The sequence below is a fragment of the Pseudonaja textilis genome, unplaced genomic scaffold (assembly GCF_049901715.1).
Source record: "Pseudonaja textilis isolate UNSWEBS1 unplaced genomic scaffold, rPseTex1.2 PTEXSCF42, whole genome shotgun sequence".
Classification (NCBI taxonomy): domain Eukaryota; kingdom Metazoa; phylum Chordata; class Lepidosauria; order Squamata; family Elapidae; genus Pseudonaja; species Pseudonaja textilis.
The window spans coordinates 54,221-69,966 of record NW_028262907.1 but is presented as its reverse complement, the minus strand read 5'-3'; the positions used below and the strand labels follow the sequence as shown (position 1 = coordinate 69,966).

The following is a 15,746-nucleotide window of genomic DNA, read 5'->3' as shown; positions in this document are numbered from 1 at the left end:
ACCCAGACCCATGAGAGCCACACAAGATGCCACCACCACACTTCCATATAGAAAACAGACTCCCACCCATTCAGAAAATGAGACACGACCATGGACCAGAAGCTGCACTGCAGCTGCATCACTACCCACTTCAAACCCCTCTGAGCCATACATGAAGCAAACCGACACCCACTATGAAGATGCAGCAGGACCACGAACTAGAAGCCAAACAGCAAGATCACAACTCACCAGCTCAAATCCCCAGCAACTAAGACTAACCTGAGCACAACCAAGCCCCCACCTGAACAGAACACGCTCCAACCAATCAGAACACGGCTAACCCCCACCCAATCAGAACACAGCCAAGCCCCCACCCAATCAAGTCCCACCCCACTGGCAGTTAAAAGGAGGAAGCAGCTGCAATCTCACATTACTCTGAGAAACACAGAGCCGGAGACAGAAGCCTGAAGATGATGAATGAGACTTCATCGAAACGTTGCCTAGATACTTCGAATCTTACGCGGGAGAAAACCCGAACAACCAAAGATCCACATATATATATATATATATAAAGAGAGAGAGAGAGAGACAGATAGACAGACAGACAGATAGATAGATACCGTGTTTCTCGAACAATACAGCCTCCACAAATAGGCCCAGCATGATTTCTAGGCATGAGATGAAATAAGCCCCACCCCCAAAATTTAGGCCTATTTAAACTATGCGTTTCCCCGCCAATTCTGACATCATTCACTAGAACTACACGAGGTGAAGAGAAATGGGGGGGAAGGGCAGGGGTGGGTGGGGAGAAAACTTGCCTTTAGGAGTGCCCTGCAGGTAGCCTAGGCTAGAATACCCCGATCTACCAAAGATCAGCCGATAGAAGCTCCCCAAAGACAGAGTCTCCAGTTGCTTCGGGGAGAGGCATGGCTGCCCCTGTCCCCTCACCATTAGGCAGTGTCTTTTGGGCAATAGAAGCTCCCCAAGGGGAGTCACCAGCCACTTCAATTGGGTTAGTGCACAGACACACACTCCCTTCGCCGCAAGGCCGCTTCTATCGGCCGACGAGAGCTTCCTGAAGGCAGAGTTGCCAGCTGCTTTGGGGCGAGGTGTGGCTGCCCATGTCCCCTTGCCATTAGGCAGTGTCTTTCGGGCAATGGAAGTTCCCCATGGGCAGTCACCAGCCACTTCGATCGGCCGGTAGAAGCGGCTTGGGGTGAGCGCACACACACACACCTGTCACCATGAGGCCACTTCTATTGTCCGACGAAAGCTCCCTGAAGGCAGAGTCCCCAGCCCCTTTGGAGCATGGCGTGGCTGCCCATGTCTCCTTGCCATTAGGCAGTATCTTTCAGGCGATGGAAGCCCTGAGACCGCTTCTCCTGGCCGATTGAAGTGGCCGGTGACTGCCCTTGGGGAGCTTCCATTGCCTGAAGGACATTGCCTAATGGCGAGAGGACACGGGCAGCCATGCCTCACCCCCAAGCGGCTGGGGACTCTGCCTTCGGGGAGCTTTCATTGGTCAGTAGAAATGGCCTCGTGGTGAAGTACTTGAATATGGGCCGCTCTAGGTGGGGGAGGAAATTAAGTCACCCCCAAAAAGACGGCGTCGCCGTTTTTTCGGGGGTTAAAAAATAATAAGGCCCAGACTTATTTCGTGAGAAACATGGTAGATAGATAGATAGATAGATAGATAGATAGATAGATAGATAGATAGATAGATAGATATCAATGGGTAGATATAGATAGATGATAGAGATAGTTCTGGATGGAAAGAAAGAAAGAAAGAAAGAAAGAAAGAAAGAAAGAAAGAAAGAAAGAAAGAAAGAAAGAAAGAAAGAAAGAAAGAAAGAAAGAAAGAAAGAAAGAAAGAGGATAGATCGCACCTGCAGAACTTACAGTCCATTCTTTATTTAAAAAATAAGAAAAATCAAAAAATAAAGAATCTTGGTGTATTATGGGAACATGGTAAGATAACACAGGAATAATAAGAAAATAAAAATAAAAAATTCCATCCATTCTATATTTTTCTCCCTATTTACCCAACGATCTAGTCCACAAGTTGTCACTTTCCTGCTTCTTAATAAGCTTTTATCTCAGAATTAATATTGCTAGAAAAGATGGGAAATGAAATTTCACTTCAGGCACAAGCAGTTTTAAAACCGACTGCAATTAAGATCAATATATGGGATTATGACATAAAACAGAATTCCAAACAGGGTCTACTCTTAATCTTGGGCAGAGATCAAGGGTGCCGATTGTCATTAGAAGACAGGCAACACTACAGTTAAATGGCATTAACTTAGAAATGGCACCAAACTCCATAGCTCTGGGTGACCTTCCCCAGCAATCTCTGTAGACAAGAAGCCATGTTGAAGGACAGCAGAAGTCAATTCCCTGGGTGCTGAATTCTCTTCCCCAGCATCACTTTCTGGGCTTGCCCTGACAGGAAGGAAGAAGCACAGCCGAAACAGAACAATGATCCCAGGCGTATATCTGTAATTTTTACTAACATGTTTTATTCTAGCCTCTCCTCTGCAGATGGAGCCCAGAAAAAGTTGGATCCCATGAGGAGAAGTTGCTTCTTGCTGTAATTATGACCATCTGGGCCTTTGAGACCTGTGATGCTATATCTCCAGTTTTTGACTTTGATGCAGGCATTAGACTGAACCCACATTCAAAGGATCTTGTATCAGAAAAGGATAAATTCCTTGGGTGAAGCTCTCTGGGACCAAGTTTTGGGACAGGTACAGGCTCTGCTCTTGATTGCACCTTTCTCTCCTTTGCAGATGAAACTGAGCGATTCTCTGCTTAGATCAGGAAAGCCACTGGCACTTCTCAGAGTCTTTGAATTTCTCCAGCTGTTCCTGTTGTTTGTCTTAGAAACAGTGTTAGTGATTGGGGATAAACCCCCTAGCAGAGTGTGCAGCAGCAGTCAAGCCAGGCAGCCAAATGAGAGAGAGGCTGGGCCCAAGAGTATACACACACTTGAGACAAAATACACTGTTTGTGGTTTAAATAGGTATTTAATTCATACAGAGATTAAGAATAGTCATTCAGTCCATATGTCAGTATCCAGTTTATCAATCCAGTTATCAAGTCCCTTTAACAGTAAATACAAAGTTCTTATCTGCTTGTATTCTTCTCCTTAAGATACCTTTCTCTCAAGTACTAACGCTGAATCCACAGCTCACCAAACCAAACAGTCCTTGTGTTCAGGTGAAATGGTATCTGGCACAGTAGCCTCCAAAGTAAGCAGATAGACCAACACAGTAGGCAGCAGACCAGGAACAGTAACCAGGTGCATCTAGAAGACGGACTCAGACAGTTGCATCCAGAAGCCGGGGCTCATACAGTTGCATCCAGAAGCCGGACTCAGACAGTTGCATCCAGAAGCCGGGGCTCATACAGTTGCATCCAGAAGCCGGGGCTATTACGTTTCCCCTCCTAACTATATGGCTGCCTGCAACCGCACCCACAATGACATTGCAGTTTCTAGCTTTAAAGCTACATAGCACTTAATCCTAGGTTTACATATTTATTCACCCAAACCAGTTGGAGTATTCATATACCCAACATTCTCCCCTTTTGGGTGACATAAATATATAACCTTTACATTCTAAACCCATATTTTTTACAACTCTCTAGATGCTTAATAGCACCTTGGGCTTTAGTAAAATGATCAGCTACATTGTCCTCCGACATACAGTATTCCAGCTGTATCAATTTACTCTGTACAGATTCTCTTACATTAAGATACCTCAAATCTGTATGTTTACTTCTAGTTTTAACTGCAATACTTGTGGCCATTTTAATTGCTGCCTGATTATCTTCATGTACAACTATAGGGTAATTTACAGTTGTACCCATATCCTGCAACATTTGTTTGTACATAATTAACTCAGTACACAAAAATGATAAACAGGAGAATTCTTCCTCCATAGTAGACAAACTTATATGCTGTTGTCTAATTGACTTCCAACCTATTAATGTCTTACCCAGCATTATGGCTGTTCCTGAAGTCGACTTTCTAGTATCTCTTTCTGATGCAAAACTAGCATCTGCATAAGCACTCAATATGAGATCACCTTCTGGTTCTAAATACAGTGCATGGTTTAATGTACCTTTAAGATACCTTAGGATTCTTTTCAATGCTATCCAGTGACATTGAAGTGGGTCATTATTGTGCCGTGCCAGCTGATTAATACTAAAAGCAATATCTGGCCTTGACCAATTGCTAATATATGATAAGCTACCAATCAAAGATTGATACAGTGCCTTATCACATTTGGGACTTTGAGTATCCATTTTGCAAATATCCTGACTCATTGGAGTCTTTGCAGGCTTACAAAGTTCCATTTTATAATCCATTAGCAATTTAGATATCTTATCTTCCTGAGATATCTTATACCCTTTCTGTGTTCTCAATAGATTCAATCCTAGATATCTCTTTATCTCCCCTAATTGCTTGATTTTGACTTTCTTGGCTAATGATGCAATTATTTCATTTGCTTCATCATTAGTTTTAGTTATCAGAGCAATATCATCAGTAAACAGCAATAATAATGATATCTTCCCATGTTTCTCTCTCTTAAACAGACATGGGTCAGCTAAACCAGCTTTAAATCCTATATTGGTCAGTTCCTTTACAATATACTGGTTCCATTCATAGCCCGATTGTTTAAGACCATAAAGGCTCTTCTTTAATAACCAACAATCATTATCATTATTATTGTCTCCTTTAAATCCATTAGGCCTTTTCATATAAACAGTATGTCTTAGTGGAGCATGCAAGTAAGCAGTTTCCACATCTAGGTGGTTAACTATATATTTCTTGCTTGCTGCCCACACTAAGGCTGCCCTTAATGTAGCTGCTTTAAGACTAGGTGCAAATACTTCATCATAGTCTTTTGCACTTTGTCTAAAGCCTTGGGCTACTAACCTTGCCTTATGGATTGTGTTTCCATCTTTATCTGTTTTTATCTTAAAAATCCACTTGCAGCCAATGGGTTTTTCATTACTAGGTAATCTCACATTTTCATACACCTGCATATCCTTCAAAGACTTCAATTCTTTATTAATTGCTGCATACCAATTTTCTTTCTCTTTAGAAGGATACCTTTTTATCTCATCCACAGTAGATGGAACTCTATTTACCTGGCACACAGTGTTAGCCTGGTATCTATCAGGCGGTCTAGATATACGTGTAGTTCTTCTGGGAATTACAGGGCTTGTATGAGGACTTTCTTGAGTTACTACTTGGTCCTTTTCCTCATCTTGCTGAGCTATATCTTCCTTTTCTTCTTCTATGGGCACAATCTCTTCCTGTACTTCTCTCTTCACTTTATTTTTGAAGTTACAGGGATACTTGATGGGATTTCTGTAGGATTCAATAACCACCTCTTTATTGCTATCCTGCTCTAACTTATCCCATCCTACGTGCTCTAGAAATTGGGCATTGGCACTACATAACACTCTAGATGTGCCTTTCTCCCAAAATCTATATTGCCCTATGGTTAGCTTGGTAACCAACGAAGAAAAATTGTTTAGCTTTGTGTTGCCCTTTACGCCTGAGTTGTGTAGGGATATGCACCCATACTGGTGCACCAAATGTGTGCAGGTAACTCAGATCAGGCTTCCTGCCATGCCACATGGTGAATGGTATTTCACCAGTGGTTGAGTTAACAACATTGTTTAATAAATGATTAGCACACATTGTTGCCTCCCCCCACAAAGTATCAGGTAACCCAGAATCAGTTAACATTGTACGGGTCATCGCCTGCAATGTTTGGCCTCTTCTTTCTATAAATGCATTGTGTTGTGGTCTGTATGGTGCAGATCTCTTATGAGCTATTCCAGCTGCCTTTAATCTATTCTGGAATTTGCTATTAACAAACTCCGTACCATTATCTGTCACCAAGGTTATCAGTTGCCGTTTGCTTTTCCTTTCAGCAAACTTTAACCAGTTGAAGAAATGTTGATATGTTTCAGTTTTGCTTTTCATTAAGTAGCAAAACCCATATCTAGAGTAATGGTCCATAATGTTAAGTATATATCGAGCACCCCCCATACTGGGTTTCTTTGGACCTATAATGTCTGCAAATACAACTTCTAAAGGTTCTTTAGTTTTGAAACCATTTAGCCTATTTGCAGGCATTATTTTACTCTTATCTTCACAACAGACATTACAATGCAAATACTTCTCACAGGGTTTTAACCTTATCCCTTCAGATAACTCAACTGTACATTTTAGCATTTTAAAATTTACATGCCCCAAACGCCTATGCAATAAATGGATACATTCATCATGAGGCTTGGTATTATTAAATACAGTTTGTGCCTCCCCTTTCTTACCATCATGTAAGACATACAATGCTCCATTTAAAGCTGCAGTTACCTTTTTGTTATCCCTTTCCAGTGTGCACTTATTATTCTTAATATCACAATTGCTAAACATGGCCAGTTCAAAGGATTTCTTTGGCTTCTTTACATTCTGGCTTTTTCCTTTTCTGCAGAATCTTGCCAAATGTCCTCTGCCTCCACAATTAAAACACTTTTTAATTGTGTATGCCGTTGAAGATAACTTCTCTTCTTCCGGGTGCTTTGCTTTACACAGCTGGTTTCTCTCAGGCTTTGAAGATAATTTCTCTTCATTATTTTTATCTTCCCTCAGCTGATCACGTTCACTCCTTCTCCTGGCTTCCTCTAATAGCCGGCCAGTTATCTCAGTTACTGATAAACTGTCTTTAGGCAATACCTCTAATGCAGTCACAAAATCATCATAGCTTCGATCCAGAGAAGACAATATGATGTATACTTGTTGCAACTCATTAAATACAAGCTCTTTTTCTTGAAGTTGTTGAAAAATGCTTTTCATACAGTTTAAATGAGTCAACATATCTCCATTCCTCTCAAGATGTGTTCTAAACAGCTTCCGTGTAAGATTGATATGAGCTCCTACACTGTCTCGAACATAAATCTTTTTAAGACTATCCCAGCAGTCTGCAGCATTTTCCATTCCACGGATATGAATGAGTTGCTGGTCAGACAGGGTGAGACCTATGATGCACAAAGCCTGTTCATTTTTTCTTTCATAGTCCTGTATCAGTTTATAATCCTCTTCATCGTTAGGATTTAAATTTGATACATCTGGTGGGTTTGTAATTATGTCCCACAAACCTTCTCTTCGTAGCAGTAAACTACACTTCATAGACCATGAAACATAGTTTGTTCCATCTAGTCTGGCTATCATGGACAGACTTGGCAAATTTACTTGTGCCATTGCTCTGCAGAAAAATAACTATTCAACAAACAGTTTGTCTTTACAGCAATGTGTAACTCTTGACCAAAACTCTCACTGGTATAACCTGGTTAGCTAGACTGTGCACACTGCTGGGCCCATAACCAATGTTAGTGATTGGGGATAAACCCCCTAGCAGAGTGTGCAGCAGCAGTCAAGCCAGGCAGCCAAATGAGAGAGAGGCTGGGCCCAAGAGTATACACACACTTGAGACAAAATACACTTTTTGTGGTTTAAATAGGTATTTAATTCATACAGAGATTAAGAATAGTCATTCAGTCCATATGTCAGTATCCAGTTTATCAATCCAGTTATCAAGTCCCTTTAACAGTAAATACAAAGTTCTTATCTGCTTGTATTCTTCTCCTTAAGATACCTTTCTCTCAAGTACTAACGCTGAATCCACAGCTCACCAAACCAAACAGTCCTTGTGTTCAGGTGAAATGGTATCTGGCACAGTAGCCTCCAAAGTAAGCAGATAGACCAACACAGTAGGCAGCAGACCAGGAACAGTAACCAGGTGCATCTAGAAGACGGACTCAGACAGTTGCATCCAGAAGCCGGGCTCATACAGTTGCATCCAGAAGCCGGACTCAGACAGTTGCATCCAGAAGCCGGGCTCATCAGTTGCATCCAGAAGCCGGGCTATACGTTTCCCTCCTAACTATATGGCTGCCTGCAACCGCACCCACAATGACATTGCAGTTTCTAGCTTTAAAGCTACATAGCACTTAATCCTAGGTTTACATATTTATTCACCCAAACCAGTTGGAGTATTCATATACCCAACAAACAGGAAGTGGATTGATTCATGCCACAAATGATGGACTTCCTGCTTCTGCTGCTGCTGCTGCTGGTGTCCCCATCAGTCTGTGGGAAGCTGAGAAGGAAATGCCCATTGAGTTTGGAGCACCAGGATGGGTACAATCCATGGAGCTTTTACAGGCCTGGAGACCATCTCATTGGTGTGGTCACATCTGAACAATATGTGTCACCTATAATGTTGCCCTTCAACAGCCCTCCTTCCATACCTTCTCCTTCTTCCTTGTAAGTCATGCAGGGTGATGGAGTTGCACTTCCTCCATGTGCAATTCTAACACTCTCCTTTTCTTCTTATGTCACTTATTTTTGTACCTCAGGACCTGTCTAATTTCCTGAATGATTGTTATTTCCATGGTTTCCCTCTTTTGCCTTACTTTGTGGAAGAGAGTAAAATCCAAAGATGGAGTTTTAAAGGGACCTGAATGAAATCCAGATGATTTTCCTTTCTCGGTTCATTCCTGAGTTCATCACTTGAATAATGACCTTTGTTTAAGTAGCAATTGAAACAACTGTAGTTGCCTCTCTCATTTGCATAATTGATCATTCGATTTGGATCAATGTTGGCCTAAGGCTTAGTAGGTTTGTGAAGGATTATATATTTTAAAAATATTTGTTGTTGCTATTGAATAGAATAACATGAATATTGTTTTACAATAGGAAGAGTTCTGATCTAACCATTACCCTAAGATCAATTTTTGCTATTCAAACGGTCCACAAGAATTCCCAGCTCCTGCACAATCTCACCCTGGGCTACAACTTCCATGACAACCATATGAGTCCTTTCCGCACTTCGGATGCCTTGCTGGACATTCTTTCCACTGGAGAAGCCAATGTCCCCAACTACAGCTGTGGGAGGAAGGAGAACCTCCTGGCTCTGTTTGATGGAGCTGCCAGGGACATCTCCATCCAGATGTCAGCATTAGGAGGCACCTACAAAGTCCCACAGGTTTGTGTGTGTTTTTCTCTATCTAAGGTGAGTGGGGTGGTGGGAATAAATAACTGATCCAATATCTTCATAGGAATCAAGAGCTGTTTTTCAGAACATTAGGGAACATATAAACTATGTTTTAATTGATTATGTTCAACTTCAAATTCACCATTAAAGGCCTGAAGAGCCATAAGGTCCCTATAGAGGATTTTCTACTGAATATTCAACTATTGAAAAACTATCCATCTTTTGAGGTTCTCCATTAGTATGTTCATTTTCACATATCAATAATATCTGCCTTATCCAATTGGAATCAAGTTGGCAAGAGTCCTGTCTATGTATAAAAAAATATTGAGATCACAGGATCCGAACAGGATCTTTGGGGTGGATAAAAGGAGTTCAGCTCCTGCCCTCAGAGATACAGTAAGTTATGAATTTATAACATTTCTACTTTGTATAAATTCAGGGTATATAATTATTGGTTTAAAATTAAAGCGAGTCCCAAAACAGGCAAAATTTCAATTAAAGACTTATTGGATTGTACAAGTGACAATTTGTGTTAGGAGTTGCAGTCTCTTAGTCTCTTGTACATCTGGAGAAGAAGCTGAAAAATTGTTCCACAAAGAATTTGGGATATAGAAGCTGAGAAAGAGGTTTTAGTACTGAAAAATAGCATATAAAACTGCCCTATATCTTAGATCCAAACAGTGTATCTGACAACTGCTAATTTGAATCTAATAGTTGGAATTGTGGGGGTGACACAGAAATTCACCTTGCATTTTTAATTGTTTTTTTATTTAATATGATTTTGCATTCCATTTTTATATATAATCTTGTTAAATATTTAACTGTCTAAAATATTTAAACTGTGACTAAGGAACAAATTATTCTGATATGTTCATCAGAACAAAATTGGGTTTGTCAATAACTAATATTTTGGAGTTGATCTGGACCACATTAAAACATATTATTTGTTCTGTCACCAGAACAAAGTAGACTCGAGACCGGAGTTGAGTTCAGCTCTTTATTAACTGTCAGTAACTTCAACTAAACTTGAGCCGCAGCAGCCTCTTATATAGCGGCTGCTGACGGCTCACAACCAATGGTATCATTTTAAACCTCCCGCCGTTTAGACGGCCAATCAATATGCGTTGTTAACCACCAATTGCTAGGCGGTAGTGGTTGTCCAATTGGAACGTAGTATTACGAGTATTGAAATGTCTATATTCAACATTATTCTTCATTGCTTTTTCAGATCTCTCATATATTAGTTTCAGAGGCTCTGAGTGATAAAAGGCGATTCCCCTTTTTCCACCCATTGCTCCCCAAAGAAGGATTCCAATACCCAGCAATCGTCCAACTGCTCCTCCATTTCAGATGGACCCTGATTGGCCTCATTGCTTCAGACACAGAAAATGGAGATGATTTCATGAGGACTTTCCCTCCGATGCTTGTCAGGAATGGAATTTGTGTGGTTATATCACAACGATTTTCAGCAACTGAAGAAACAGCATCCCTCAGAGAGGCCCTCTCTAAGTGGAGACAAGTCAACGTCTTTGTCCACTTCATAGAATATATTCCCATCGGGGACAGAATTATTCTTTTCCATGAAGCACTTATGCATTTGCCAGGACCCATTGAAGGGAAAGTCTGGATCCTCACAAATTTTGCAAGGAATACAATAACCAAGCTCATACTTCTCAAATACATCCATAGTATTTTGAATTTTGATTTTCTGAGAAAACAAAGGCCAAGAGATGCTGCCTTTGAACCCCATTTCTTTGTGGAAGATCCATTTCAAGATCATTATTTCCGCTGTTCCCTTTCCAAGCACGTCTTTTCTGTCAAAGGCCGCAGAAGATGCACCCAGAAAGCCCCACTGGAGACCCAGGAGAAAAGAAACAGGAAACGGATCATAAATAGACCTCATTGCTACAATATCATTCAGACTTTGGCCCAGGCCATGAATGCCGCTTATTCCTCCAGATCGAGGAGGGGAAGGAAGGAGGGAGAAAAGAGGTTGGGGGCTCCGAGGCTGCAGCCATGGCAGGTATGGGGGGGTCCCAATAGGAATCCATTCATCTGAGATCCTTTGGAGAAGGAACCCAAAGGAGAAGGAGGGGAACATCTCAACCTTCTTGTGCTGCAAAAGGTCAAGAGATTTGCACCATCTAATTGCTCCTGTCTGACGCTCCGGAATAACAGGGATCAGATCTGAAGTTTCTGTCTAGTCTTGTTGGAAGAAATCTCCTTCTGGGTTTGGTTCCAAGTGGGGAAGAAAGACGCTGGAAACATGGTGACTGCTTGGAAGATGGTTTAATGGTGGACAGGAGCACATGCCTTGGTTGAGGAAAGAAGGCCTGAGATGCTGAGAGTGCAACTGTTTTATGCCCTCTGTTGGGATTTGAATTTGAGCTTGTATTCTGATTGGTTGTCAGACTCCCATGGGACCATGCAGGGCCAACTCTGTAGGCTCTCCTGAGTCCCAGGCTTGTTTGAACCTGGGTGGGTGGTGATGTAATGAAAGGGCTTTGGGCAATTCCTTTAGAGCTTTACCTGGAGTAGAACTTTGTTATGTAAAATAGAGTGGCCTAGGCCAGAGTAATGGTCCATTAGCAATCGGGGGTGGTGGGGGGCTGAGTTTCAGGCTCTCTGAGATTCTACTTTTCTTTTTAGGGGAAATATTCTGCCTTTTAGTATATCCTAAAATATTTCATTTTCCTAGGAGAGGGGAGGGTTTTAACTCCCAATACCTCTTTCCATCATTGGAAGAGTCTTGAATCCTCCCTTGTCCAACTGAGAGATTTTGTAAGTTGGAGAAGCTGCTCTCATAATCTCCTCCTTGTCTTCTCTCAAGACTCAGTTTCAGGTTGCAGTCAAGTACGATTTTGGGATTGTTTTCATAAACATGTATTTATTTACTAATAACTCAAGATGGCAAATGTCTCCAACACAGCTTCCTCCTTCATCCAGTCCACTTTTAGTACAGTCAGAGACCAGCATTACAAATAATAATAATAATAATGGAGAAAAATAAAAATAAACGACAGTCAAGGGGCAGTTAGAGTCTGCCTAATGCTGAGTCATGTGCAAATATGTGGCAATGTAAATGTCCTAAATAAATAATTACATAATTTTGGGTTACGGCAGAACAGAATTTGGCCCCATTCAGAGAAACTCTTTCCTACTGATCTGATAACTGCAGTTGCACATAAAAGAGTTCCGTATTTCCCGGATATTTTATTAGGAGAGGCGTCACAAAGTGAATCCCTGAGTCCTGATAGGAGATGCAGCATAGCAGGTCGTGAGCTGCAGTTCGAGTGGCCCCTTGTCCACAGGGTCCCATTCTCAGCTCAGGCGCTCTTTCTTTGTATCGGCCTCCTGAAACGGCTCTGGGAACTCCATTGCAGCTCTTGGAGGTTAATTCCCTTTGGACTTTTGGCAGGGTTATTCGGTATAAATATCTCATTGCTCTAAAGGCTGCTCAAATAAACATTCTTGGGAAGAGCAGCCCCATCTTGTTGGATTTCCAGATCTTCGAGGCCTTGTTTGGGTTCACTAAGTGCACTAACTCATCCCCCATCCTTAAAAGCCCTTCCCTGCAGAAGCCACGGGGGCTGAGTACCAATGAGTAATTGTGTGTTCATTTTCCCCAAAACAACCACCCTGTGAGTTGAGTTGGGCTGAGAGACTGGCCCCAAATCCCCCAGCCTGCTTCATGACCAAGGCGGGACTTGAACTCACAACCTCTTGGTTTCTACTTCGGAGGCTTAATCGGTAGAGCAAACTGGCTCCCTTATATACTTATCAAGCTTGGCACAATCCTTCATCCAGTGCATCATTAATGTTCTTATATGAGTCACTATAATTTATCAAATCCTAAAACCCAGATATTTTTATACTGCTTTTTAGTCATACAGTTGTTTCTAGGCGGAAATCATAAATATTTTTCGGGAAAGTTGGTAATGTTTAAATAACATAAAAGTATATTTGCCTGAGAATTACTATAAATCTTGTATAATAGCAATTTATCAACCCTATTATATTAATGACAACATAGAAAAATTGATGACAACAACAAAATGTTGTATCTTCCCACTTTCATCACAAAGATTAAAAGAACCTAAAGATTATTTGAGTACCATTTTAAAATCAATTTTTATCCACTTAATTATCATACTATCCACCCCTCACTTAACTGGGTTTCTGATCACATCACTAAATTGTTTGTTACTCTTTCCTGAGATCAAGTTATATCAGCAGTATTTCCATAATGTATTTAGGAAATGAAATAATATGTGAGGATGACTTGCATAAAGCACATAAGTTATATCCCCCCTGTTAGATCTGGGAGGATGGTTCAAGAAGGGAGGCAAGACTCAGATAACAACAACAGCTCTTTATTAGTGACTTCAAATCTGAGCGAACTATCCCAGCCGCAGCAGCCCCTTATATAGGGCTGGCTGCGGCTAGGCAGCCAATGAAAGCGATTTGAGTTTGCCGCTCTTGGCAGGGCCAATCGCGGCAGCCCGTTTACTAGCCAATCGCATCAGTCTGTGGCGACCAATCACGATCTGCTATTCGCGGGCCAATCAGATTTGCAGGCTTTTGAGCCTGCTAGTCCGGAACACCCCTCCCCTCTCGGTTCCGTTTAAGGGGTGGAGTAATATAGTCTCACAGGTAGGAAGGTCTTCGCACCGGTCTACCTGACTTACGCAATTCCAATTGTCCATGTTCAAATTCGGGTTCAGATGGACTGTTTGCTGGATCAAACAGGAACGGTGAACCGGTGCCATGGTTAGGGCTCACTTCTGATGCCCCCGGGGTGATAGAGTCCTCAGCTTCATTGCTACTGCTATGGCTCCCTGGGCTCGCTGAACCTGCTTGGCTGCTGCTTCTTGGTGAAGTGTTCATCTGACCAGGTTCAACTACAGCTGGTGAGTATTGCAAGCTATGGTGGTGAACTCGGTGTTAGTTCAGAATAAACAGGTGTTGGTTCTATTTCCGGGCTCACGGCTTCCCCTCCCCCCCGGTGTCAAGGTCGGGGTCAGGGATGGAAGTTGTGGTCAGTCTGGAGCATAGCTGGTCAATATGGCGTTTCCATGCTCTGCCATCAGTGGTGAGTAGACGGTAGGAGCGGGGACCCGTAACTTGAGTTACTTGAGCAGGAATCCAGAGGGGATCCCCAGAAATTTTTTTTTTGCAAATACGAGGTCTCCTACCTTAAAGGCACAGTGCTTGCTGCTAGAACCCAGGGGCTTTTCTGGGGTGTAGGCAGGGTGCAAGCAGTCTAGAGGCGATCTGAGTTTCCTGGCCATGAGGAGTTCAGCTGGGCTCTTGTTAGTCGTGCTGTTAGGTGTGATGTGTTGAAGAAGCAGCATTCTAGTGACTTTATTGTGGATATTATCTTGTTCCATTTTCTGTAGGGTTTTCTTTGTGAACTGAACCATTCATTCAGCCCTACTATTCGCCGCTGGATGGCCTGGCGATGTGAGTGTTAGTGATTGGGGATAAACCCCCAAGCAGAGTATGCAGCAGCAGTCAAGCCAGGCAGGCAAATGAGAGAGAGAGTGGGCCCAAGAGTATACACACACTGGAGACAAAAACACTGTTTGTGGTTTTAAAATAGTTATTTAATTCACACAGAGATTAAGAAGTGTCATTCAGTCCATATATCATTATCCAGTATATCCATCCAGTTACAAGTTCATTAACTGTCAATACAATGTCCTTATCTGCTTGTAAATCTTCTCCTTCCGATACCTTTCTATCAAGGACAACGCTGAATCCTCAGCTCACCAAGCAAACAGTCCTTGTGTTCAGTTGAAATGGTATCTGGCACAGTAGCCTCCAAAAGTAAGCAGACAGACGTTCCAGCAGGCAGCAGACCAGGAACAGAACCAGGTGCATCCAGAAGCCGCGTCTATTACGTTTCCCTTCCTACCTTTATTACTGCCTGCAACCGCACCCACAATGACATTGCAGTTTCTTGCTTAAAGCTACATAGACACTTAATCCTAGGTTTACATATTTATTCAACCCAAACCTGGTTGGTTTATCCATATACCCAACATTCTCCCCTTTTGGGTGACATAAATATGTAATCTTTACATTCTAAACCCATATTTTTCACAACTCTCTAGATGCTTAATAGCACCTTGGGCTTTAGTAAAATGATCAGCTACATTGTCCTCCGACATGCAGTACTCCAGCTATATCAATTTATTCTGTACAGATTGTCTTACATTAAGATACCTCAAATCTGTATGTTTACTTCTCGTTTTAACTGCAATATTAGTGGCCATTTGAATTGCTGCCTGATTATCTTCATGTACAACTATAGGGTAATTTACAGTTATACCCATATCCTTCAACATTTGTTTGTACATAATTAACTCAGTACACAATAAAGATAAACAGGAGAATTCTGCCTCCATAGTGGACAAACTTATATGCTGTTGCCTTATTGACTTCCAGCCTATTAACGTCTTACCCAGCATTATGGCTGTTCCTGAAGTCGACTTTCTAGTATCTCTTTCTGCTGCAAAACTAGCATCTGCATAAGCACTCAATATGAGATCACCTTTTGGTTCTAAATACAGTGCATGGTATAATGTACCTTTAAGATATCTTAGGATTCTTTTCAATGCATTCCAGTGACATTGAAGCGGGTCATTACTATGTCGTGCCAGCTGATTAATACCAAAAGCAATATCT

At 41.8% G+C, this 15,746-nt stretch overlaps 1 protein-coding gene across 1 annotated transcript in view; it reads left to right on the top strand.

Annotated features, from left to right (window-relative positions):
- Nucleotides 1–11,478, top strand: part of LOC148123625 (uncharacterized) — a 37,723-nt gene extending 26,245 nt beyond the window's left edge. Inside the window, exons 6-8 of the mRNA XM_087919186.1 lie at nt 8,048–8,244; nt 8,759–9,047; nt 10,285–11,478. Coding sequence (XP_087775312.1) covers nt 8,048–8,244; nt 8,759–9,047; nt 10,285–11,115 — 1,317 coding nt within the window. The 3' untranslated portion in view covers nt 11,116–11,478. The remainder of the gene's footprint in view (nt 1–8,047; nt 8,245–8,758; nt 9,048–10,284) is intronic.
- The last annotated feature ends 4,268 nt before the right edge of the window (nt 11,479–15,746 follow it).